A 26,275-nucleotide genomic window follows, 5' to 3' on the forward strand; every position below is an offset into this window, starting at 1 on the left:
CTTTAGTACTTCAGTAGAGCACCCTTCTGCAGCAAACGTGATGCATAGCCAGACACCAGCTTCTGGCAGCGGTCCTGAGGAATCTTAGCCGTTCTTCATGGGCAGTGGCCTCCAGTTTTCTAATATTCTTGTTTGCATGCTGCAACTGCTTTCTTCAAATCCAACTTTTTCTATGGGGTTCAAGTTAGACAACTGTGACGGCCACTCCAGCACCTTTTAGGACTTCTTCTGAAACCAAGCCTTAGGCTCGAAAGGTTCCAGTTTTGTTTCACTGCTCCACAGAACAGAATCCCAAAACGTCTGTGGTGGGATTTGGTGGGATTTGAAGAAGGCGCTTGCAGCACACAAACCCAAGAATGTTAGTGAACTGGAGGCTATTGCCCATGAGGAATGGGCTAAGATTCCTCAGGAATGCTGCCAGAAGCTGAAGTTTGGCTTTGGTCACGTTTGCAGCAGGTCATAACAGTAAACCGGTGCTCTACTAACTACTAAAGACAGAATAATTCTGAGACTACAAAATTTGTTGGGCTATTTAAATTGTTTGTAAATTTTGCTAATATGGGGGTTAAATCATTTGGACGGAAACTGTACATATATATTGTAAGATCATGTTATTTATATTCACATTAAAATTGTCTGCACATAGAAATAAACATGGGTAATAATAACGAATATAAATAAAAAACACAAAATATATGTAGTGCAGTTTCACTCCAAATTACTATTTTATTCATATCTCCTGATCAGGGAAGAAAGACTGGGTCCAGAGCCAACCTAGAATCACTGGCCATGTGTATTTATATATATATATATGTATATATATATTGTTTTTATTATTATTATTATTATTTTTTTTTTTTGAGGTGGGAGAAAACTGGAGCACCCGGTTGAAAACCACACAGAGAACACACCAGATTCCTCACAAGCAGAAACCAGAGACGGATCAAACCCACAACCCCAGGCCCAGAATGCTGTGTGGAACATTCACTACCTGTTGCTTCACTGTGTCCTCCCATGGAAGCAAAAAAAAAAAAAAAAAACAACGAAAAACAACGAAAATTCCCAGTCAGGGTCGTGGTGTATCTGGAGTCTACCTTAAAACATTAGGTGCACGACAGGAATACCTCTGGAAAGGGCACCAGTCAATCACATGGTACCACTGACCACTGAGCCATTGACATACCCAGGTACTCACACCTAGAGGAAAACTGGAGTACTTGGATGAAAGCAACACAGAAAACGCAATTCCACCACACCAAATTCCTCACAAGCAGAGACCAGAGCAAGGATGGAGCCCATAACCTTAGGCCCAATTGAAAGAAATGAAACAAACAGAATTTAATTCATTCAATCCTTCATCTTCTTCTTCTTCTTCCTTCCTGGTCAGGAATACCTCCTGGGCAGGGCATTTGTTCATTGTTTTTTTGGAAGCCAAGGGAAACCCACAAGGACACATGGAGAAGCCACCAATCTCCTTACAGACAGAGAACAGCGTGAACATCATTCATCTTCTTATCTATTTTGTCCTGGTCAGGGTCACAGTGGTCTACCTGGAAATATTGGGAGCAGGGCAGGAGCGAGGATCTAACCCACAACCCCTAGAGCTGTAAGACACACTACTTACTGTGCCGCCACCACACATCTAATCATGGAATCAGTTCTAGAAGTGAACAATTACTTAAATATTACATCTTAATGCCCGTAATAACTCCAAACCTCTGAGAATTACATAAGGACCCCTGCCAGCGATCATAACCAACATAGAGCCAAAAGTGCCTCGGCTATACGAGCTGGCCACCGCTATCCGTCAGTGTGACTTTAATAACTCAAAGTGTCTGAAGAGCTGATCTTGCAGACAGCACCTTTAACAGCCTGGAGGCGAGAGGGACAGGGAGGTTTAATGCTCAAGCGCTGAGGTGTTCCAATCCCGGACTCGGCGGAGACAGAGAAGCGGTCACAGAGTCAGCAGCCCGGGGCGACGAAGAAGAGGAGGATGAAGCGGGAATACTGGAGCTGACAGCTTCGGTCCCGCGCTGCCTGAAGCCTTAATGAACTAAGCTTCGTCTGAGCGCCTCTGTGCTCAGCACGCCAGCCATGTGGGGTGAAATGCTCACTGTAAATATTTGCCTCGGGAGGATGAAACAAACATACACAATCTACATAAACAATGAAACAGCCCAGACAGAGCCTGTTGTGCTGCGAATGTGCTTCCAGAAGTTGAGTTCCTGGCTTTGGCTCTTTCGCGTTTAGCTGGCATTCACAGACGCGCACTCGCAGTGTTTGCATAATCCCTACTCATACGGGCCATTACTAACTCATTTGTCACCATAAATGTGAAGTACTCGTTTGGGCCTCTTTGCATATGGAGAGCAAATTGCATTTCTATTGAAACGAGGTGTTTACTTTGTCAGCACCTGGAAGGTCTCACATACCTGCCTGTCTCTCTGTCTCTCTCTTTCTCGCTCCCACCAGCTACTATTGTGGTCCCTTCTCTGTCTGTCAATCAGTGGCCAAAATGATTCCATTCAGCACAGTGTGCATGTGTGTGCATGCGGGTTTAGGAGGATGTGTGCTGCGGTGACTGGTTGGCTGCGGCACGTTTGTGTCCAGGCATTCTGCAACAGCTGACCTCTCTGCTGCATCCCCCCAGCTCTCTCAATCAAGCCACTATTCTGGCACCACGTTGCCAAGGTAACAGGGCAGATCACTTCGTGTGCACTAAATGCCTGAGCTTGGACTGATTGTGCCATAGGAACACAACGTCAGGGCTAATGCGCAAGGCGGTGCGCACGCTTACTCCTCAGGATCTCGAATTAGTGTAATTTTAGCGCTAAAAGGAAAAGGCTGGCCGTTTTTATACAGAATTGCGTCATTAACTGCTCACCCCAAGTGCACTGGGTAAACGGAAAGGATTATTACGGCTCTTTTACTGTTATTTGACTCGCATCTGTTGTTGTGAAGGAAATCAATTAAGTCGCATCCATCTCTCCTGAATGGATTTCCACTGTGATGTGAAGTCCTAGCTCTATAGAACAATCTCAGCACAAGGAAATGTTTGAGGTGTTCCAGGGAAAAAAAAAAGGAAATTGTGAATTTCCCCCTTAAGAGGTGAAAAAGACTCCCCACAAAGATCTTTCATCCGGTCATATGCTCTGCGCTTCCGCCTTTGATCTGTCTTTGGTCTAATTGATGAAGACTTAGGGGGGGTCTGCCCCACTCATGCAAGAGCCAGCTAATCTAGCCTTCACAGAGCAGGCCCTCCATATGGATCAAAGAGCCTCAATATTATATGTCACAGAGGATAATTGAAAGAACCGACCAACAGAAGCAATGGCTCATATGCAAATACCTTTCATCGCAATGATAATCAACGGACTTAATGGTGTCTAAGCTCATCTGTTTACTGTGTCTGATAAAACACTGAACAGATGATATACTGGTCAGACATGACCAATACACATGTTCTTTTTACCTCAAAAATTACAATGGCCCTCAGTCCCCTACCATCAATCGATACTTACAACAGGGCAGCATTTCGAATAATAAGCTTCCTGTTCTAGTCAGCGAGGACTAGACGTGCATCAACATGCAAAGTGCTGTAGCAAGATGGTGAGAAACACTGAGGTGAAGTGAAGGTTAACCAGACTGCTGCTTTATTTAAGCTGATTGCCCCACCGTATGGGTCAGCAACAATGCCGGCTACTGAACCAAACTCTAGGGATACATTTAAGCAACAAAGATTTTTTTCTTGTTTTTTTTTTTTTTTTTACATTTGAGTCGATGCCTCCACAGTTTCCTGGTATTTAACAGAGTAAATTGAATCCATTCATCTCTCTACCAGTGAAATGCTCCTTATGTCACAGGCTGCAACACCAGCCCAACGCATGATCAATGCACCCCGTTTGTAACAGTTGGAAACGTCTTCTTTTCATTACATTTTGCACTCTTATTCTCCAAACACAACTTTAATATTTGTGTCCGAAAAGCTTTATTTAAACTTGTCAGTCCAGTCCACATGTTTCCCTCCCAAAATGCATCAGGCTTGTTTAGATGTTCCTTGCATGCATTTTTTTGTTTAAAAAATAATCTTCTGATGACTATTCCATAAAGATCTCGTCCGTATAGATGTAGCTGCACAGTAGAAGAGTGCACCACCACTCCAGAGTCTGCTAAATGTGTCTGGAGGTATTTTGTAGTCACACAGGGAGCTCTGATTTTGCAATTTTAGCAACTTCTAGAAAGGTTTCTTGACCATGAAATCTGTTACTTACTTTTAGATTTCTTCTGCCTGTGTGCTAAAACCATTTAAATTGTCAGCATGCTAGGCAGCCGGTTAGAAGAGGCCAAGGCTGCTGATTGTCAGGACGAGATTGTCTGAGTATTTAAAAAGCTTTGAAAGGTGAATCACCCTTTTTTCCTTGTTCCTTTTCAACTGTACAAAACAAAAATAAAACATGCTTGCTTAAAACATTGACAAAATTTTCATTTTTAACTTAATGCCTCTAACAAGTCAGGCTATTAATAAAGCTTGGAAATTTGCATTACTTGGCCTTTCTTCACAGTGACTGTGAACACGCCCTAGCCCTAACAAGCTAATTAAGGTCTGAGACCTTGGTTAAAGGTTAGCTTTGGCTATGTTCACACAGCAGCTACACACAGTGGCCCCAGTCCCATCTTTTTTGGTCATATGTGACACAAATGTGTTATCTGTGAGGCAGTGTGAATGGCGAAAAAACACACTGAATCAGACATTTTTATTGGACCGATTTGAACCACTTTCGGATGAAGGCGGCTCAGTGTAAACTGCCAGTTTGAAATTCATGCAACTTTTACGTCAGTCCAACTCGACACTCTGGGAGCAGAAGCCTCGATACCACTGAAAAAGGTTTTTTTAGGGGCGGGATAGCGAAGCAACAGACCTAATAAATTAGAAGGCTGCTCTGTGTTCCTAAAGAAATGACACACCACAAGGGGGCGCTGCTGCAGCATCAAAGGAAAATAAAAAGCTTTACAGAAAAGCAATCGCAAACCAATAAAAGTGCCCACAGCTGAAAAACGTGCCCTTTTTAGAGCAAGCTCAAATGCATCCAGTGATAAGCCCAGTTATCCTGTGATGCTGATGAAGATGAAACAGAAACCTCATGTGAAGCATTGCTCTTGTGCATGTGCATCAATTTAGGAGCGTGAACTTGCGTTAGATATAGGTCATATTAAAAATATAGTGTGAACAGCCTAAAACAATATCAGATTGTGTGATAAAATTGGATTTGGGGGACTTCCCCTGCTGTGTGAATGTAGCCAACATTTGTATGGTGCTTCTTTAAATCCTGCTTGTTTCATCTTTAACTTTACACCTACTGCAGATCATCTTCTGCTCACTTAACTATTCACAGTAACAGCGCTTTGCAAACTTTTGCATACCTCTGTTTATGAACTCCTTCTGATATTAGGCTAGTACCATATGGCGAAGCGGCTTGCGCTGCTCTGTGCTTTCTGATTTTCCATCCACTGTACCTGAATCCTGCGCTGCCACGACTCAGTGCACCAGCGTTGTAAAATGACACTGCCATCAATCAAATTAACACAGGAAGCACTGATCAGTGAAAAAATGGAATCTCCAAGGTTTTATGCCATCACCATTAATTGCATAATTATCCACTTCATTAAAAGATGCAGTATCATACCTTGGGTTCAAGGTGTTTGCATCAGATACTGCAGAAGGGTGCTAACAAACCGTTTTCCGAAAGGTTACACTTTATGCTACACAACACACACATGACTGAAGAACAACTCTACAGCCCACAAGTGTTCAGTGCATGTGTTGAAAAAAAGACACAGGAGCCGAATCCCAGCTGACCTTGCACGATGATGTGGACGGACGTGGTTCTGGGTTTGCTGCTGGTCTGAACGGCGCACACATACAGCCCCTCATCACTCATGTCCACGTTCTCGATCTTAATGGTGAACTCATCCCGGTTCAGAGTGACCAGGCTCACTCGGGGGTCCACGGACCACTTATCCTCGCCGGCGTACAGTATACTGGACCTGTTCAGCCAAGCTGTGTGCGTCACAACGTCACCCTGAGAACAGCTGCAGGGGGGGAGAGAGAGAGAGAGAAAGAGAGAGAGGGATTATTCGTCATGATCATTCTTGGTAACTTCTTATAACTCTCGTGAGTCTAGTGTTGGTAACTGTGGCATACATTTTGTTTAGACTGTTTAATTGCCTGTATGAATCTGCATTAATTACATTTACATAATTACATTTACACTCAATTTATCTTAAGTATTTTTGAATTTGAACGTCTTTGTTTAAAAAAAATCCCAAAATACAGGATCACCCAACAAAACAAGACTGTGATATTGAACACAGCCCACTGTCGTCACGTTCCCGCTGGAGCACATTCTGCAGCATGGCTGCATTTATTAGGGAAAACAACCAAACCGGGAATGAAACAAGCGATTATCTGCTCAAGTTAAAGGCAGGTGGACTTGACAGCAGTCCATCCAAATTACTAAATAATCAATGGTCCATGTACACTGATGTGTAGCCAGGAACTTCTAGCAAACTGAGGCTCAAATCACTCTCATAACTGAGAGCACAAAGTCAAAAGAAAGGTTTCAGGAGTGTTTGCGACTGTTTTTTTCAGAGGCTGGTTTCAGGTTTCCTTGCTCTGCCTTTTAATCCAACTCGGCTAGTCATTTTACTTGCAACTCAGTGGGCTTGTTTTTCCCCCCCACCTGTTTTCAGAGCATGATATCACCAATCAGTGTGCTCCTACATATTTCGAAGCCTGGATTCCAGTTGTTTTTGTGACCTGCAGCAATCCATTTGCTTCTTCTCCCGAGCTTTCAGCAGTAAAGGGATACTGCCAAACAATAGCTCTGAATTCTTGCAGCATCTGTTTGTACGGTTTTTAATGTTTGTGTTAGCGGCATTCACACTGAATGCTAACGCTGCCTCTTAGTATATCTTTTTTGCCACTCAGTGGGCGTGGCATACTCTAAATTAAAATGTAACTCTTGCTGTGCGGCAAAAACGTATCTCTATTCTTGACTGAAATTTTAATCTGATATTGTGTCAATATACATAGAACAAAAAAAACGACCAATCGTAAGTCTCCAAAGTGACTTTGATTGAAAGTAAGTGACAAAATAAGAAAGAAGTGTCTAAATAGCAGCGCCACTTGCTATCTTTAAACACACACTGAAGACTTGTATTATTCGATAGCACTTAATAAAGCACTAATATCAATTCAAACTTTTAAACCTGTTCTCCACAGGGTTCGCATTGTTTAGTTATGTCTACATTCAGGTTCAACGGATTGCGTATTTTGCGTATGTTGCATTAGGGTTTCTTTGTGGCTCAGTTCTGGCAGGGTCAGAGCTAAAAAGTACCTTGGTCTGTTCTGCTCAATGCCCTAAACAAAAATGTCAATGAGTTACAAGCTTTTTGCATGACAGCGACAAAAAGCTTTCGCCACCATAATTATTAAATATGTATCATTATATGTGCATATTGAGATTGTCTTATGTTGCCATTCGGATCACAAGCTTAGGGTCTCGAGCAGTATGGAGCAGCATGAACTGGCCATGAAAAGAAAGTCCTTGCATTGTGGAGGAGTGTTAACAGACCATGGGACTTTCTCCCAACTGACTAGGAGCTGTGTGTGCATGTTTGAGGCTAAAATAAAGATGAAGAAAACAACAGAATGAAATTCAAATCAGTTAATTATTGCAAATATTTACAGCACTACTTTAAAAGACTTCAGCTAGTATCTGTGTATCAGTGGTCAGCTAGTAAGTGTGTATCTGTAGTCCTCTATTTATCCTCTGCTCTCCTGTTCTTTTAAAAATGTTCTTCCTGAGACCGTCCAAGCCCATTTTTCTCGTTTTCAACACACTGACAAACACATGCTGTTATCGAATGGTGGTCAGCTGAAATTTAAAAGACACAAGAAAAAGCTGCTTTCTTAAAAAGGGCAAGTTCTGAATACTGTGAATAGCAGAGCAGATCTACCAGCCAACCTTAATCTACCACACCTGAGGAGGGTAATGAAGGGATGTGAAGGCTTCAGCGGTATATGGATGTTGGAGTTGGTGTTGGATCTCCAGTACCAGGGTTGAGCTCTCCTGATCTATACCAATTACGGGATGCGTCAGAGCTAGGAGCCATTTACTTTTAAGTGTATAAGAAGGTTAAATGGGTCACATGAGGGGAAAACCATTTATCAGGAAGAACAAGAGGTTACAGAAGCATGCTTTATCCCCTTATCACTCCCAAATCCAGCTTCTGCTTCTTTATTATACTGAACATACGCATGAATACCCGTGAAGACGTGCACCAGTGCGAACAAGTTCTTATGAGAAGACTGATGGTGTGGACCAAAGCAGCGTATTGTATTACGAACCCAGTGCATGCACACGCAGTACTGGCAGGTTTTAAAGCAAACTTTGTTCAGTTCATGTTTAAAGTAACTTCAGGTCTCACTCAAAAGTACCTGAAACTACTGAGCTTATTAATCCCACAAATCCAACTTTACACTGTAGCACAATCCCCAGATCTCATGTAGATTTATGAGAACAACTATCTTCATGCCGAAAGCATTGGCGTCAATAAAGATCACATTAGGCATTTAATAAAAATTTGTTCACCGTCTTCCTACACTGTACTGCAGGACCTAACTGCTGTTTTTAGAGCGTGAATCAATTCTAACTACATAGGCTAATACAGCTCCAGCCATTCTAGCTATTTATCCTAACTATTTAACAACGTACAGACAGCTAGCTAAGCATGGATCGAACCCCGAGCTCGGCTGTAAGACCTGCTTATTAAATGCACTGACCTCAGAAAAGCGTCTGGGAGCAGAGCTTGGAAGAAGCATCAGACAGCGTCTAGGTATCCGTTTAGCAGTATTTTATTACAGACAATGCACTCGCAGCATATTATGGATACATCGTTTAGGTGATATTTGTGCGAATGAGATGCTAATTACTTACAGCCTCATGCTAAATGAGAATAGGCTGTGTCTAATTACAGCTATTCCTAACAGTTAACAGCATAGCCCAAAGCAGATCCTCCTTCTAAATGATAGAGCTATTAAAATCAAAAGCAATCATGCATTTAATTGATTACTTGCCTGATTAGGCATTCAATAAAAAGGCAGGGACCACTTTCAAGTCATCTTTGTCGGGGTGTCTACGTGCAATGGGGTGTGGGGGGGGGGTGTGTGTGTGTGTTTTGTAATCTCGGAAAAGGATCATGAGCCTAGTATTTTTGGCAGTGCGGTCCAAATCGCTACAATGTGCGCTTTATTCTCATTAAGGTCTATTATGGTGGTGATAAACCATACATCATCGTGTTTCATGGTGGTTGGGTGATAAGTACTGCGCTGAACTACTTTCGTTTCCACAGGGCAACCTTTGGTACGCGAGGGGATAGATGAGGGAAGTGTGTCTCCGCTTGGCAGCCAGCAGTGCGGAGTTATAGTCAAGGGCGTTTGTTATCATGGGAGTGGAGATTGCAGTGAGGGCCCCCACCACTCACGTAATGGACAAAAAAAAGAGAGAGAGGAGTTGAGATCAGTTGAAAGATCAGGTGTTTTCCCAGTGGACTGGTCCATAATACACTGCAGGCCGTCCTCCTTGGAAATATTAAACTCTCTCTCCCTCTCTTTCTCTCTCTCTCGCTCTGGTTCTGATGTTTGGGCATCACACTATTTTCACTCCTGCTTAGAAATGCATTGGCGAATCAAGCATTCATCATGTCTCCTCAACCAATATAACAAATGTGTCCCACGGTGGATGTAACGGCGGCGAGAGGCGGTCAGCATGAGGATTGGCTACCCCGTAATACCTAAAGAAGAAGCATGGCCCCGTGCGGAATGTGCAAGGTTGCAAAGGGGAATGAGGGGAAGGATAATAAAGTACGCTCAAGGGCATTGCAAGTTGACCAAAATAATGAAAAATGCAAAACAGCGAACAACTGTTGCCTCGGTAATTGAACAAAGCTCCGGATGAAATACACTTGTGAGAATCAAAGGGCAACTCTGGAGCTCATTTTTCATGTGGACACTGATAATATGTAAATAATAGATCTGCCACTGTGCCATTGTTTGTGCTTTCTTCCTCCACAACAAAACACTGCTAATGTAGGTATGCTCTGCGGTATGTGTGCATGGAGAGATTTATGCCCGTTGCCAACAACTAGCCTTTACGAAAGGGCAATAATGCACCTCTGAATGTGTTGTACACTGAGCTTTTCCGAAAGCGTCTGGAGCAGCACAGGGGCGGGCAACATGACAGTGCTGCTGTTGTTCACATCATGATAAATGACGCGATAATAAGCTCTCCTGAGTACATTATGGGAATCATCAATACTTCCAGAACACTAAGCAGCTGCATGGATCATGAAGACAGACTTAAAACAATGATATAAAACCCATAAATTATATAACAAGCGATAGTAACTGCAAAAAAATGGCATAGTAACAAGTAATTGTTGTTGTTATTATGAATGGCTTTTATCTTTTCATACTGGAATCACGACCCAGATATTCGCTATGTCTCTTCAAAAGAACATGGTGTACCCATACACAAGGTGTCCAAAGATTTGTGGACACCCCTTCTAAAGACTGCATTCAGCTACTTTAAGCTGATTGTACCGTCAATAGTAGAACTCTCTGGAGAAGATAAACTGGGAAACACTGGTTCGGTTCATATTTACAAGAAAATAGATCAATTCTGAAATTATGACACAAGCATGTTAATGGGAGAACGTAGCCAATGATGCATTGTTTACGATGTGAAGAAGGCAGAGATAGCATGGCTGTATTGCTGCCATATTTAGGATATGAATGCCACTACAATGTCTAATTTATTAGTGGAGTTAGATTTTCTTCAGATTCCTGACTCCGAAGTTGGGGCAGAGTGCTAATTCCATTGTTAACTGGTTGTATTTTAGATATTGAAAACTGCAGGCTGTAATCCACATGCTAAAAAACAGACATGGACATAGGCTAGTGATGCTCCTTTCTTGATCAAAACAAAACACTTCTCAACTAATGCTTGTTATTTTTGTTGCGGTAATGATAAACAAACTTTTTCAACAACAAACGTGACAGAAAAAACAAAAAGTAAACAAAAGTAGCATTATTCCCAGGGTGTTCATGCTGTTTCCATGCTGTTCATTTTAAAACAAACCACACAGTGTTTACGACCTCAAAGATTTAAGAGAACCTGAGGGCAGCATAATTTTAATTAGTGTTATCTGGTAACTGCTCTAGCTGACATCAGCACGATATCGACTGCTGATATTACCTATATAACTATACTAGCTGAATGCAGCTAGAAGATAACTGCTCTAGCTGATATCACCTTTATAACCACACTACCTAAAGTTAGCTAGATAACCACTCCAGACGATATTACCTATAGAACCACACTAGCTGAAGTTAGCTAGATAACCACTCCAGCTAATATCACCTATATAACTACTCTACCTTGAATGCAGCTAGAAGACAACTGCTCTAGCTGATATCACCTATATAACCACACTACCTGAAAGCTAGATAACCACACCAGCTGATATCACCTATATAACCACACTAGCTAAAAGCTAGATACCCATGCCAGCTGATATCACCTATATAACCACACTACCTAAAGGCAGCTAGAAGATAACTGCTCTAGCTAATATCACCTATATAACCACACTACCTAAAGGCAGCTAGAAGATAACTGCTCTAGCTAATATCACCTATATAATCACACTACCTAAAAGCTAGATAACTACTTCAGTTGATATCACCTATATAACCAAACTACCTAAAGTTAGCTAGATAACCACGGCAGCTAATATCACCTATATAACCAAACTACCTAAAGGAGATAACCACTTCAGCTGATATCACCTATATAACCACACTAGCTGAAGGCAGCTAGAGGACAACTGCTCTAGCTGATATTACCTGTATAAGCACACTACCTGAAAGCTAGACAACCACACCAGCTGATATCACCGATATAACCACATTAGCTAAAAGCTAGATAACCACGGCAGCTAATATCACCTATATAACCAAACTACCTAAAGGCAGCTAGAAGATAACCACTTCAGCTGATATCACCTATATAACCACACTGGCTGACGTTAGCTAGAAGATAATTGCTCTAGCTGATATTACCTGTATAAAAACACTAGCTGAAGCTAGACAACAACTAACACTAACTAATGTTAGCTATGAGTTCACTGCTCTAGCTGCTGTTCACTATGAGCAGTTAACCCGATGTTCTCTAGTTGGAGTTAGTGCTCTACCTAGTGTTAACTAGTTTGTGGTATAACTTGGTCTAAATGGAGTTAGCTACGTTCAGAAACAGTGAAATGATGCATCTATGACGAACCAACATTTTTAACAGCACATCGTCCATTTCTGAGAAACATACCTGTATAAAATTCCTATTTTTACATGGTGTTATAGTGTTAGTTAGCTAGTTGCTTTACTGATTACTCTTGCCTCCTAATACCACACTAACAGTATCTCCTAAAATTAAGCCAAAACATTTCAGATCACTCCCTGTTGTTAACAAATTGCCTGATAGTAAACTCGTATGCTTTCTCATCCATCAGAATTCGTCAGAAGGCACTTTCCTTGCTTTAGCTCATGAACATCAGAAAACCAAATATTGTGAAGGATTTATTTCTGCTATATCAGTCATATCATAGGTCATCATTTTACAGCATCATCATTTGCCAGCATCTGCCAGCATCCTAATTCAGAGCACCAATAGTTCAATCAAGTTACAGATGTGGATGAAGGTAGTTTTAAGAGTCTTGCCCAAGAACCCTTACTGGTGTAGCTTAATATGCATCGGCCTGGTGTTCCGTCAGTTACACATCTAATTAAGCCATGGATAACTGTTTAGTCAGTCATGTGTGCTGCTCTGCAGTACAGTTTGATAAATAAAAGGGCTAAAAGGGGTCCTCAGGAGTTCAAAGACTTCCAAGGTGAGAACCAAGTATAGGATAAAGTACCCAATCCTGGACCGCGACTCAGACTTCTTAGACTGTAGCCTTCTGTTGCTTGGAAACTCATCCATGCATGCTTTGAACATGTATGGGTCTGTCTGTGCACTGCTCTGTCACAACAATGTGAAGCCATCGCACATGAATGGATGGAGGACGTACGTACCAGTGGGCTGCCAGCTGCACAAGGCAAGCTTGTCGGCTTTGAAAACTGCAGGCCAGTCACTTAGTTACAGTAGGTAGAGCCTGACGTGAGCCTTTGCAGTTACATCACCGACTGCGGAAAGCATGCCAGCGCTGTACATTTGGCCGGCAACACCGATTCAGCACAACGTAATAAATACATAAATTAATAAATAATTCTGCCTTATAGTGGCTTATCAGAGCAGACCAGACAGCAAAGCAATTTAGTCCAAATAAAGTGTCTCCCCTTTCAGCACAATGAGAAGCATCTAAAGGCAGGATGGGGGGGGGCTAAGCAGCCCAAATAAACAGCCTCAACCCTCTCCCATTTTCTGCCATGACACTGTAATGTGCATGCATTATGAAAAATATATTACAGTGTTTCTCATCACGGTTACAGGATGTGCTGGCGCTCTCATCTCGGCATGGGCTAGGGGAGTTAATTTTTAATGCAGTGTCATCAGTGGCTGGTTCAAAGACGATTTAACAATTTCTCTTTTTTGTGTGCGTGCATGTGTGTGTGGGGGGGTGGGGGTAGGGGGGTTCTGTTACGGATTAAGATTAATTCTGCATGTGTATGAAAGATAAAGAAGAGGTCTTTTTACCAGAAGCATGCCGTTAGAAAACTAACACTATTTTTTGAATGCTTCTACAGTAAAATAAACAAAATATTTTGATCTATTTGTGGAATCTGGGTTTGGGAATAACTATTAAGCTATAAGCTATTTTTTTCCCCAGGGATTATTCAACAGGCACTTAAAAATGCCTTCATGGATGTCTTGCTGCCATAAAGGGCTCGTGTTCAAAAGGGTGAAAATATCACAATAAGGCAAAGCACCTAAAATACCCAGTAATTCCCATGGAGAAAAAAAATGTAAGCGTTAAAGGCATCCAGCAAAGTGTTCAAGTATTTTTACATACATAAATAAATAGAAATAAATAAAGAAATAAATATATAAATAAATATCCTCTTTGCGCTCACCCAATCCTTGCCTTGGCTGTGACATGAACAAGAGAAGTCATTCATTATTAATCTGCCATGGATGGGGGGATTGATTTGGCATCAAAGAACCACTGAGGAATAAATAGATGTAATATATAACCCAGCATAACCTCCAAACAGCACAACTCTGTCGGAGAAAGCCCGGCGCCACGGATGCATTCAGGGATAAGTAAATAAATAATGAAATGAACTGATAAGTAAACAAAGTGAAAACTAATAAAAACAAGCTGTAACATTGAGGGAAATAAATTGAGCAATAAATTACTTTTCAACATGAAGTATATTATGATCAGCCAAAAAACAAAAAAACAGAAAAAACAAAAACAGATTTTTTCATCAAAAAAGGAGCCTTTTAAAAATGTTCCTTTTAATTCAGACATTATTCGCAACAAATTTGACCAGGTTGGTATGAAAAAAATAATAATTTGTATGAAATAATTTGTATTTTTTTCAGTCAAAGGTCCACAAAATAAAAGATGTTCAAAACATATTTCCCACCTTATTAACATTATAATTTTTTGGTTCAGAAACTATTCACAATGTGAATACGTGACAGGGTGGTATGTGTAAGGTAGTATGTGACGAGAAAGTAAATTCCATTCCAAAATGGCTGCAGTTCTACTTCTGCTTAAGTTCTTAAACCTAGCAATCAACTTTCTTTTGCATAAATAATGCACAAAATATTACATTTTTAAAATACTACATATTAGATCTTTTATAGTTGAATTAATATATTTTACGTAAATAGGGTCACACATATAATCCTGAAAATAACAAACAAGTTGTTAAAATGTCATTTATTTGGTGATAATCATGTTGGTTGATTCAAACATGTGAAAACTGTAATGTGCTTATGAGAAATTATAAAAATATAATGTTACTCTTTAAGAAAAAGTATTTTCTGATATATCCTGTTGACAAGAACGCTCGAATGAATAGATTTAACCTTTGGAAACACACAACAAGTGCAAACGACACCATGTTGTAGAATGCTAAATAAATACATTAAATATAGGAAAACCAGGCGCTGATTTTCACATAAACAGTTCTTCTTATTTTGCTAGGATGTGCAATGTGGGCAGACCTGAATGCAAAGCTGCATAAGGAATCAAATAATGGTACGAAATACCATTTTAATCATGCATGACTCTAAACTAATACCTATACAAACTGAATTAATTTAACTACGCACATTTATGTAAGATAAGAGCACTTTTCTGCTTTTGATTCGAATGCTGACACATAATCCCAGCAGTAGACCTCACCTGGCACTGGCAGCAGAGCTTTTACTGGCTTAGCCACTCGGGGCCATTTTAATAATACTGTTTAAACACCTTTTTGGCCCTTTAACAGCGCAGTGTGGGTGATCTAGTTATTTTTCCATGAATTGAAAACATTTCTATGGCACAGGGGGAGCCAGGTCCATTACTTCATTAGAAGATTTTTACCCATGACACCCTGCTGTTAAGCACACACTAACACTAAAAATGATAGAAAATTAATTTGAAAAAAAAAGTGTAACAAAGATTGCTATCCATTATCGTTATCTGCTGTCCTTTCAGCGGAGAACGAGAACAATGGTTGGTCATACTGAATAGCTGACTGACAGAAAGGTCCACTTCAGAGCTGGTCTCCATGTTGAGCTCCTGCCTTCGACTACGGGGTTACACACGGCGTCTGGGAGCACAGTTACTATGGAGATGTCGGAGTCAGTGCAGGGCTCGCGAGGTGATGAAACACTACACTGCCCCCTGGACAAATGCTTTCTGTAAGAAGCCTAGCGAACGTTTTCAGACGCTGAAAATGATGAAGTATGGCCATTAAAATTTCACAACCAGATATTAGTCATCTTAGGGTTGCTCCGCCGCGATGACGAACAACCTTGAGAAGCTTTTTTTTTTTTCCAATTGAAAATTTGGGTCACAAATGTTTATATGAGTCACGGCGGCTGTACAGAAAATAGAGAGTAATTGATGGCGGTAAGCACGTGCTGACTGCATTTCGCAGAAAGTTACCAGCAGTGTCTTACTGTATATGGTGAGGCTGAAACCTATATGCTCCATCCCTCTAAAAAGCCAGATAGTTATCACACTGCATTATGCTGGCATTTTTATTTGATCTGATATTGAACCCTGGTCTTGAATCTCAGTCTTGCCCATTAAAATGATGCTGTGTTTAAAACATGTATATATGCATATACACTCACTAAGATTATACTTAGAATAGGTAGAGCCTAGGTTTGCTCTCAAAACAACCTCAACTCTTTATGACATGATATCTTAATGATTTTACAACACATTAGAAATATGCTTTTAAGAGTCTGGTCCATATAAGCTCCAATGACAACTGTCTATGTCTTTGCACAACTTTTGTTTTAGTGTTTAGTCACAAGCTTCAGTTTGAGGACAAGTAATACTGGCACCATGGTTGACAGTCCAAAGCAAATTAAAAGTGTCCCACAAATTGAAAGTGGCCATAAACAAATGAACAAATGCACCAACTATGTAATTAATAAGTACTGATGTATTCTGAAGGTGGGGCAATGTCACACCTTTCTGACCGGTGAGGGTAGTTGTGCCCCAAAAGGTAGTGGGTAGCATTAAAGGAGTAATGGCAAACTGCAGTGCAAGTGGTAGGTCCAAAACAAACACACACAAAAACAAAACAACAACAAAAACAAAAAATATATTTGCAAAAGTCACCTCACCATAAACCATTGACTCAAACTATAGCCAAACATTCTTCTTCCCAACTTGAAAATAAGCCCTGAGAACACTGTTCTACTTAACACAGCCAAAACCAAGCATTTTCAATACAATAATGACCTAAATTACAGTACATTAAGGAAACAGAATGCAAAAACAAAAATGTACAAAATAATTATTGGCCACAACATAGGTCATAAGCCAATATAATGAACATGGTCAAAAGAAAAGAAAATAATAATTAAAACATTGGGAACCTCAAGAACTCCCCGTTACATGGTATGGTCTAAAATGGGCCTACTGAGCATTCCTCAATGTGCTAAGTTTAAGATGCTAGTTTAAAAATGTATAGCCTAGTAGCACACTTAAAATGTTAAATGTGATATGATCCAGGGGAAATTAGCATTAACTGACAAAATGAATGGGTCAGTGTGTATGAACTGGACAACTAGAGCGGGGACAGAACAGGACTTGAAGTTAATTTGTTTGTTCTGTCACAGGCAAACTTCTAAAAACCTTTGAGCTGTATATATTTGTGATCAGGGTGCTTTTTAGACACTGTTGCTTTTAAAACTGTAAGGGATATTAAAGTTGTAGCTCATTCTTACTTAACAAACATGATTATTTAAGTATAGTCTAATATATGTCCAGGAATATACACAGATCGATTATTGAGTGACCTTCTTGTGCTGCCACAACAGATAAGATCATTCGAGGCATGGACTCCACAAGACATCTGAAGGTGTTCTGTGATATCTGGCACCAAGATCTTAGCAGCAGAGCCTTTAAAAGTCCTGTCTGATGTTTTGGAGATGTTCTGACCCAGTCATCTAGTCATCACAATTTAGTCCTTGTCAGACTTGCCTATTTCCTTTGCTTTCAACACAGCACCTTTAAGAACTGACTGTTTATTTGCTGTTTAATATATCAACCCTTTGCCACTGTCATCTATGTTTTCAATCAATCAATGTTTTTAATTTCCCCAGTCAGTGGTGTTATAGTTATGGTGATCATTGATTCAGGCAGCCTATTTACGTTATCTGAGCCACAGTTATAGACAAACACAATGGCACTATACTAATGACAGTTGCGGCCTACAGTTGTTGCTGTACTGTTGATTATTTTTTATTGAGCAGATTGAATTTGTCTATAATCAAGACTTAGACAATGATTAGACCACATTTCTATTAGTAATCAATGCAGAAATACAGGTCACTCCAAAGGGTTCACTTGTTTTTTTCTTGGACCTGCACACTTGTTATTCTAATTTTAAAGGAACACTCCAAAGACGCAAAAAAGATGATGATGATAACATTTTGAAGGTGGGAAGAACTTTAGGGGTAGATTTTTTGGGGATGGGCAATTCTAATTTATTTATTTATACTGGCTTGCAAATGCAGACAGAAGTCAGGTATCTGATGCAAGTACTAGGAGGATTGGACACACATTTCAAGCTGCATGCCCTCAAAAATACCCCTCAAAGTAGTGGTAGACATTTTCATTATATTCTCACCACAATTTTACAGTATTTTACACACAGACAAAATGCACTAGTAGTGCCAGGTAAAAAGCTCCTACTGCCTTGCTGCAGTATATTCACCTAAACAGGACAAATTAAAATGTAATCTTTGTAATGAAGTACAGCATAATTTACGTTCTGACAACATCTCTACCCTATACTTAAAAAGCATGTTGTCTATCAAAAAAAACATAATACAATATAATAGCATTGTTATCATAATAACAATATAATAGTCCCATTTCTCAATTATGGTATTTTCTGGTCCTAGTCAAGTTCAATCATTGTATACCAATTTAGAAGTGGTGAAGTGTCATCATATCATTATAATTATAATAATGTTATTATTAGTACTATTATAGATCATAATAGTTCTTGAAGTTGCTGTGTTGGAAGCCACTTTGACAAGTGCCAAATTGTAATAGCTCGACAACTAAAATAGTCTTGTGGGGTGGTCCCAGTATGACGTGGTCAGTACCTACCTAAAATGCTTCAAGAAAGGACATTCAGTGAATTATTCTCAGCCAAGCAGTGACACTGAGGTGTTTAAACACTCCAGCAGCCCTGCTGCATCTGATCCACTCAGGCCAGCACAACACACACTAACACACCGCCACCATGTCAGTGTCACTGCATGACCCACCACCCAAATAATACCTGGTCCTATGGTGGTCCTGACAACTGAAGAACAGGCTGAAAGAAGGCTAACAAAGTATGCAGATAAACAGATTGGACTAAAGTCTGTAATTATAGAACTACAAAGTGCTCTTATTTGAAAAGCGGAGCTGATTAAATGGATGGTAAAGAAGATTACATTCCAAGTACATATGGAGCATTTATTCTGGTCCAGTCATCATGGAATTTTCCAATGTGAAAAAAAAAACTGATGATTGCAAAAAGTGATAAATGTCAAAAATGGAGATAAAAGGTTTCTGTGTGACAGCGATTATATGTCTATTTACAGCATAAACACATTTCAGGCTATCATGGTGGTAAACTATTTATACTGGTTATCCTAGATTTAAACTGCAGTGTGTGGAGCCTGGCGGCTAGTCTCGGTCTCAGAGGACGAGTGAAGTCATGTGTTTGTTCTCTTTCCCTTGGCTCTGAGAGGGAATGGAACACTTGTTAGGGGAATTGGAGTCTTCTCTACAGCAATCTCCACTGGATAAAAACAATTGACATTGTCAGGACTCACCGCTGTCTTTTCCTGCTGTGTCCAAGACACACACACATACATTCTCACTCCAACTTAGTTGTCTCCCACGCGCCACACAAATACTGATGAAACAGAGATGAAAGCCTAGAGTTTCTAGCATAATTTTTTTTTAAATTACTCCAACTAAGACAATGCGTGTGTGAGAGAGTGCGTTTAAGTGTGTGTGTGTGTGTGTGTGTGTGAGTGTGTTGCTTAGTTAATGATACTGGGCAGAATGGCAGCCAAGGCTGAGCCCATCCGGATGAACCACATTATTTCTAAGGCAGCCTCTCCAACACAAGGCCAAACCACCAGAGTCCTCACCCCTGCACTGCCTATATAAATGATTTATACCAGCACCACCCCCCCCCACACACACACACACCCTCACATACATACACACACTCACAGTGTAATAGAGGAGCGCACAATGTGGAAGAAGTAAACACATCTCTGGAAATATATATGAAAGCAGTGCCAGTGTTTGCTTATTAAACATAAATGCACTGGCATCCACTACTGACCAGAACCCATTCAGTCGTAAAGAGACACAAGTCTGAGGGTCTGAGGGTCTAAGGGTTATCCTTCTGTAGTAAGGAGATGCTTCACACTCCCTTGGATCACCATCCTTATGTTGATATTCTGCTAACAATGGTCTCATTGGTGCTTCTTACAGAAGGCTTCTTCTGGTTGCTACCATAGCAGCAGGATATTGCCAGGACACTGTGCACTCAGTCTTTAGGTAAGGAATGCATTACAACGCGCTTGTAATTGAAGTGAAACAGTGAAGCAGCTTCTCAACGGAGCTGCTAAAGACCACCGTAAATCTTCTACAAGCAGCACCGATCGTAACCAGAACAACAAAGAGAGAGCACAGACAAGATAGGTCTGCCCTAGTTACCTGCATCTTTGAGAACGTCTACTTGTTTTTAAAGCTCTAAAGGGCCAAGCACCAAAGCAACTGTCTGTCCAACATGGTATGACATCCTAAAACGTACCTACCATCCAAAACAGTTAGGACACCCCATGAAAGCCTTTTCCTTTAAATCTTTAAACAATAAGTGATGGAGGTAAAATAACTAAACCATTAAAACTGAAGAACTGTCTTTTAGAAACATTTGTAAAATGTAATTAATGGAAAGTCAATTTTCTTGTGAGGAAACAGTTAGGACGCCTTGTGCCGTAACCACTGATATTTTCCCCTCTGGCTGCTAAATCTTCAGTTAGACATTGCCAATAAATGACAGAAATCTGGAGAGGCTCCTAGAAATGAACTGTTGTTCATTTAACTATTCAATAACTATTGTTATTGTTATTTATTTTCTTCTTTTTTAGAGGTATTGACGTGGTTTTAACTCCCCGTTTTGTGATCCGGGCTTCTTTATAGCTCTATGATCGGATGTACGGTTTCTGCGTATCAGAAACAAGAACGAACAAGGTGCAACATTTTGTGCACCCTTCTTCCATCATGATAGTACAAATACATAGTATAGCAACATCCAGCCAACCACATGGGGAAACCGCAGCAACCACCTGAGACAACACAGCAACGGGCCTGGGATACTACAGCAAGCACCTAGCAACACCCCAGCGACCACCAAGCACACCATCAGACAATAGCTACCTGGGATACCATAGCAAGCAACCCCGCTAGCATGTTCTAACAGCCAAGTAGCAAATCCCACAGCAACCATCTAGGAATACCACAGCAACAGCCCAGACAGCAAACCCCTGGGAATGAGGGCAAATATGATCTTAACTCTCAATGGAAGTCAATGTAAAATAAGAGTTCCAAGTCAATTAGAGCATTTCTATTGGTCTATTAATTCAGAACTATTTACATTTTGCACAGAACAGCTACAGGGCTTTGGGTAACTAAGGAGTGAGCAGATCAAATTGGCTCACAATCTGATTTATGATACTAGGTTCACGATTTGATATTCTGAGCACAATTTGCTTTCTGATGTATTGTTATATTCCTACATGACTATGTGATTACTTATTTTACATAAAAAAAATGAAATACATAATATATACCGAATGTAATGCGAAGTTCGTTTTCCCAGCAGTTACCTGATGTGTGAACCTAAACATGCTGCTTACTTACATTTCCACAGATGCCCAAACAGAGCTTGAGAGTTACCAAGTGCTGAGTATAATAGTGCAGCAGTGCAGCCTCAGGCCCACGCAGCACCGATCGATGCCCGAGCCCTGGATATCTCGCCTGTCTGTGCTAATATACACACATAGCAGCTAATAACATAAATACCTATTATCACCTAACAATTCCATATGTTTTGCTGTAATGGTCCCAGTGGGAAACTAATGCTGACTGAATAAAGTATGAATGAAATCAGTTTTAAGAAATAAACCAATGGCCTAAAACATGCATGGAAAACAATATCATATTATCCAGAACCAAGTCCATTCCATTCCACGCTATGTCATGACATGTCGGAACACGTGTTTTAGCTTGACAAACTTGTAATTGTGTTGTAATTGCATCTACGGGAAGCATGACAGTCACCTTGCTGTCGTCTTAACTGGGGGAGAGAGCAAAAATTAGAAACTGACGCAAATGCTACCACGCAATTACTGAACAATTAGCTAATCGTTTGGATTCGCCCTGCCAAAAAAAATGAAGTGTGACCGGCTTCATCTGCACCGCACTCCCTCTGATCTGGGGTCAGTGTAGCCATGTGGCGAAGTGGCGTGAGAGGATTAGAGCTTAGCTGAGAAGCACCTTGTCTTTTAGAGTGGTGTCGCGCAAATGAAGGTGCCCTTTGCAAATAATACCTATTAGAATTCAAAGTCATTAAGCCCCCCTTGGGCGAGGTGGGCTTGGTTGTAAAGTCTTGCACGACCTACGTTGCTCCTGGGAAAGCGGGCCAGGTATTAGGAGATCTGCAAGTGAACATTGAGCTCATTTAGGTTCTCATACATTCCTGAGGCATTTATTTCCAGTGTCTCTGTTGTCAAATCAATGAATGCTGATCAACTATCTGCATGAATAGCAAAGGCAGGTAGGGCCCGAGGCTTGCTCACATAACAGTATCGTTACTTTGGGGAAATAATTACTCAAGAAGAAGTAAAAGAACCTTCCCAAAAATAACTTGAATAGAAGTTCAAAAGTAGCAGCTCAAACGTCTACTTGATTAGTGAGCAGCTTATAGAACTGCAGCAGATGTTCTTAGCACATCCAGCATCTATCAACATAGGAACTGAAGCTTTTTAGGTTAGGTACTCTTTTTGATGTAGCTTCAGAAAAAAATTAATTGATAAACCTCCAAAGTTAGAGATGAAAACTATTATTAGGTGGGAAAGATGCCCAATGAAATATATTAGTTAAAATAATGCAAATCAGGTTTATCAGCAACATGTACATAAGTTCAGTTGTATACAATAAATCAATCAAACAAGACTAATTTAAATAGCTCAACCAAACTAACAGAACAAGCACTTTCTCCGAATTCTGCCCAAAATGCCACTTTCAATGACAACTGCAGTCTCAGAATTATTTAACCCTTTTTTACAGAAACCTTTATTTAGTACTTAGTACAGCACCCTTTTGCTATTATTGCTGCGGCAAATGTGAAAGCCAGACACCAGCTGGATTGCGGAAATGCTGGAAACCTGCAGCATGTGGAGGGCAAGATGGATTCAATCAAACATCAGTAAACCCCAAGAGAAAAAACATACCTTCTGTGAGGAAGATGAAGCTTGATTGTCATTGGACCTTCCATCAGGACAGTGATCCCAAGCATATTCTGGCTGCATTCCTGAGGAACCATAGCCAATTCCTCATGGGCAGTGGCTTCCAGTTTACCAATATTCTTGGGTTTTACATGCTTCAACCTCCTTCTTTAAATCTCACCAAAGATTTTTGTGAGGTTCAAGTCAGGCAACTGTGACAACCTCTTTTCTGAAACCAAGCCTTGGTGGGCTATAACGTATGCTTGGGATCACTGTCCTGATGGAAGGTCCAATGACACTCAAGACACGAAAGCCATTTTTTCTCCTGGGGTTTACTGGTGTTTGATTGAATCCATCTTGCCCGGCACACGCTGCAGGTTTCCAGTGCCAGAGGAAGCAAAGTAGGCCCAGAATGCTGTGCTTCACTGTGGGCTGGGTGTTCTTTTCAGAGTATGCTTCATTCTTCCTCCGCCAGACATACCTCTGATCCATAGGCTCGAAAAGTTCCAGTGTTATTTTATTGCTCCATAGAACAGAATCCCAAAACTTCTGTGGCTTATTTATATGGTTCTGAGCAGACTGGAGCTGACTTTTCCTCTACTTTCGGGTCAGTAGAGTTGAGTAGAGCAGCGCCTTACTGTGCAAACTGAAACCTCAGTGCCTGCTGCCACCAAATCTTGCTGCTGGTCTATTTCAGTCACTCATGGGTTTTTGCCCACCTACCACCTTAGGAATCTGGTGGCAGCCAGTGATAGCTTCCTCCTTCTGCCATGTTTCAGCTAGTGTAAGCAGTGTTGCTTTAAGTTTGAACGTGTGAACTATGCCTCCAGCTGTATCTCTTTGAACTTGGACTGCCTTTACTCTCCTTTTATATCCTTTCCCTTGTTTGGACGGCTCTCTTGACTTTCCCATATTTCTAATATGCAATCAAACATCACAGTCAACAAACATGTAGACAGTCCAGATATTTGATGTGTTTTATCTTAAGCACACCTGATGCAACTAAGGAAGCCCTTGATTTGCAATTGAATTGCAAATCTGTGCTTTTATGAGGGATTCTATTCAGGTGGTGAAATAATTCTGATACTGCAGGAGTCATTAAAAGTGGCATTTGTGGCAATTTTCTGGGGAAATCACTTGTTATATTAGTCATTTTAAGTATTTAAATTGTCTAGTTTGATTGGTTTATTGCAAACAGTTAAAAGCTTGTAAATGTTGCTAATACGCCTAATTTGCAGGGGTGTTAAATAATTGTGTTAGCAACTATAGGAAGCAGTTTCCTTTAAAAAGACTGACAGAAATTTGAGGCTGAGCTGAGGTCTGGAAAACCAAGAAACCTTCCAGAGATAACTACTCCTAGGATTGCTAGAAACTCTCCACTCTGACGTGGAGGTGCACTATTCTACTCTTTACTGACAACTTCACAAATACAACTTTCACTGAAGAGTCATCAGTCCTGCAAAATTCATCACACAGGTCAAAGTTAAACTAGGACTTCTTGGCCACAACAGCCAAAGGTCCTGTGTGTTTGCAAAAAAAGGGTGCAGAATTTCATGAAAAGGAGCACCTCTCTAACTTACTGCCCAAACATTTGCACAACACTGTATATCATTGTGATGGATTTATACAAAAGGGTTTGGAGCAATCTGCTCTTCTAAAGCAAGCAACTTATAGTTCCATGAAAGCTCCATTAAAAAAGGTACTCCACTGGAAACAAGGACACTAAAAGCACCCTTCAGAGAGGAGAAATCCAAGGTGTCTAAAACAGGAAAGAAAAAAAGCAATGCAGAGTATAAACCTGTACCGCCTCAATTTGGCACAGACCGCCGAGGCTAAAAGGCTAAAGGCTAAGCTGCAGGTTGGACCTAATAGCTGAGCGATACTATATATAACAGCCACAGAAATCTCATCGATCACAGCTTCAATCCATGTGAGCGTATGTGTGTGTGTATGAGTAAGGGAGTGAGTGCACACTTATGGGCGAGAAATGCCAGGGCCCAGTGGCACGCTTGACTGCACTAGTGTGTAAAATGAATGATCTATCAAACCCCTTTCCAGCACATCTCAGAAATGACACGCTTTAATTGGTTGCAGTGAGAGGTCCAGGCTCATGGAGGCGAGTAGCCAAGTTCACGGTGGGCAAGGTTAACCATCTCAGCTGCTGGGGCTGAACTAAATGCGAGGGATACACAGTAAGTCTTAGAGAAAGGTTTGGGCACCCATGTTCTAACTTCATGTTTTGCTAGATTATCTCATTTAAAATAAGAAAATAATTCTCTACGGAAAAATCTTTTAAAATGTTCTGCCTGTGATGCACACAGTTCCTACTGTGTTTCTGAATATGTATTGCATTAAGCAAATAAACAGTATTTATGCTTTAGAATATGTCTCATAATAACATTTCACACTTCTATAGATAGACATGAGAACAAAAATATATATTAAATATACAATTTTATGCTAAACTTTGAACACCTTTGTTTTAGTGTTTTTCTCCAGATATCTTTTATAGTAACATAAATTCATGTAATTTGACCATGAATATACTGAATACTTATTCTGTTAGTACTTGACTGTGATGTTAGTGTACTGTCCCCTTAAAAACATATGTATGTGTAGTCACGTGATATAATAATTATTATTATGCAGAATTTTACATTTATATAAATATAAATTTATATGTAATTTAATATGTATATTATATATAATTTAATGTGTAAAGCTTAAGACACACTATAATGTGTCTTAAGCTTTACACATTATTTTCTGTGTGTTTTTCCTCCAATACTGTAGGTTTTCCCCCTGTATACCCCTACTCCAGAAGCCAGGCCGAACAACGGGTACCGGGATTGGTGAAGGTTATATGAAGTAGAATAAGCATATCATTACACTATGAATTACAGCTTAGAAATATAAACAATGCAAACCAGCAGCCTCAACTTCATGTTGGT

At 40.4% G+C, this 26,275-nt stretch overlaps 1 protein-coding gene across 1 annotated transcript in view; it reads right to left on the reverse strand.

The window, feature by feature from the left end:
• The window catches only part of ntm (neurotrimin), a 423,702-nt gene that overhangs the window by 50,254 nt on the left and 347,173 nt on the right, over nucleotides 1-26,275 (reverse strand). Inside the window, 1 exon segment of the mRNA XM_072659079.1 lies at nucleotides 5,858-6,090. Within this exon segment, the coding sequence (XP_072515180.1) occupies nucleotides 5,858-6,090 (233 nt within the window).

This window comes from Salminus brasiliensis, chromosome 16 (assembly GCF_030463535.1).
Source record: "Salminus brasiliensis chromosome 16, fSalBra1.hap2, whole genome shotgun sequence".
Lineage (NCBI taxonomy): Eukaryota > Metazoa > Chordata > Actinopteri > Characiformes > Bryconidae > Salminus > Salminus brasiliensis.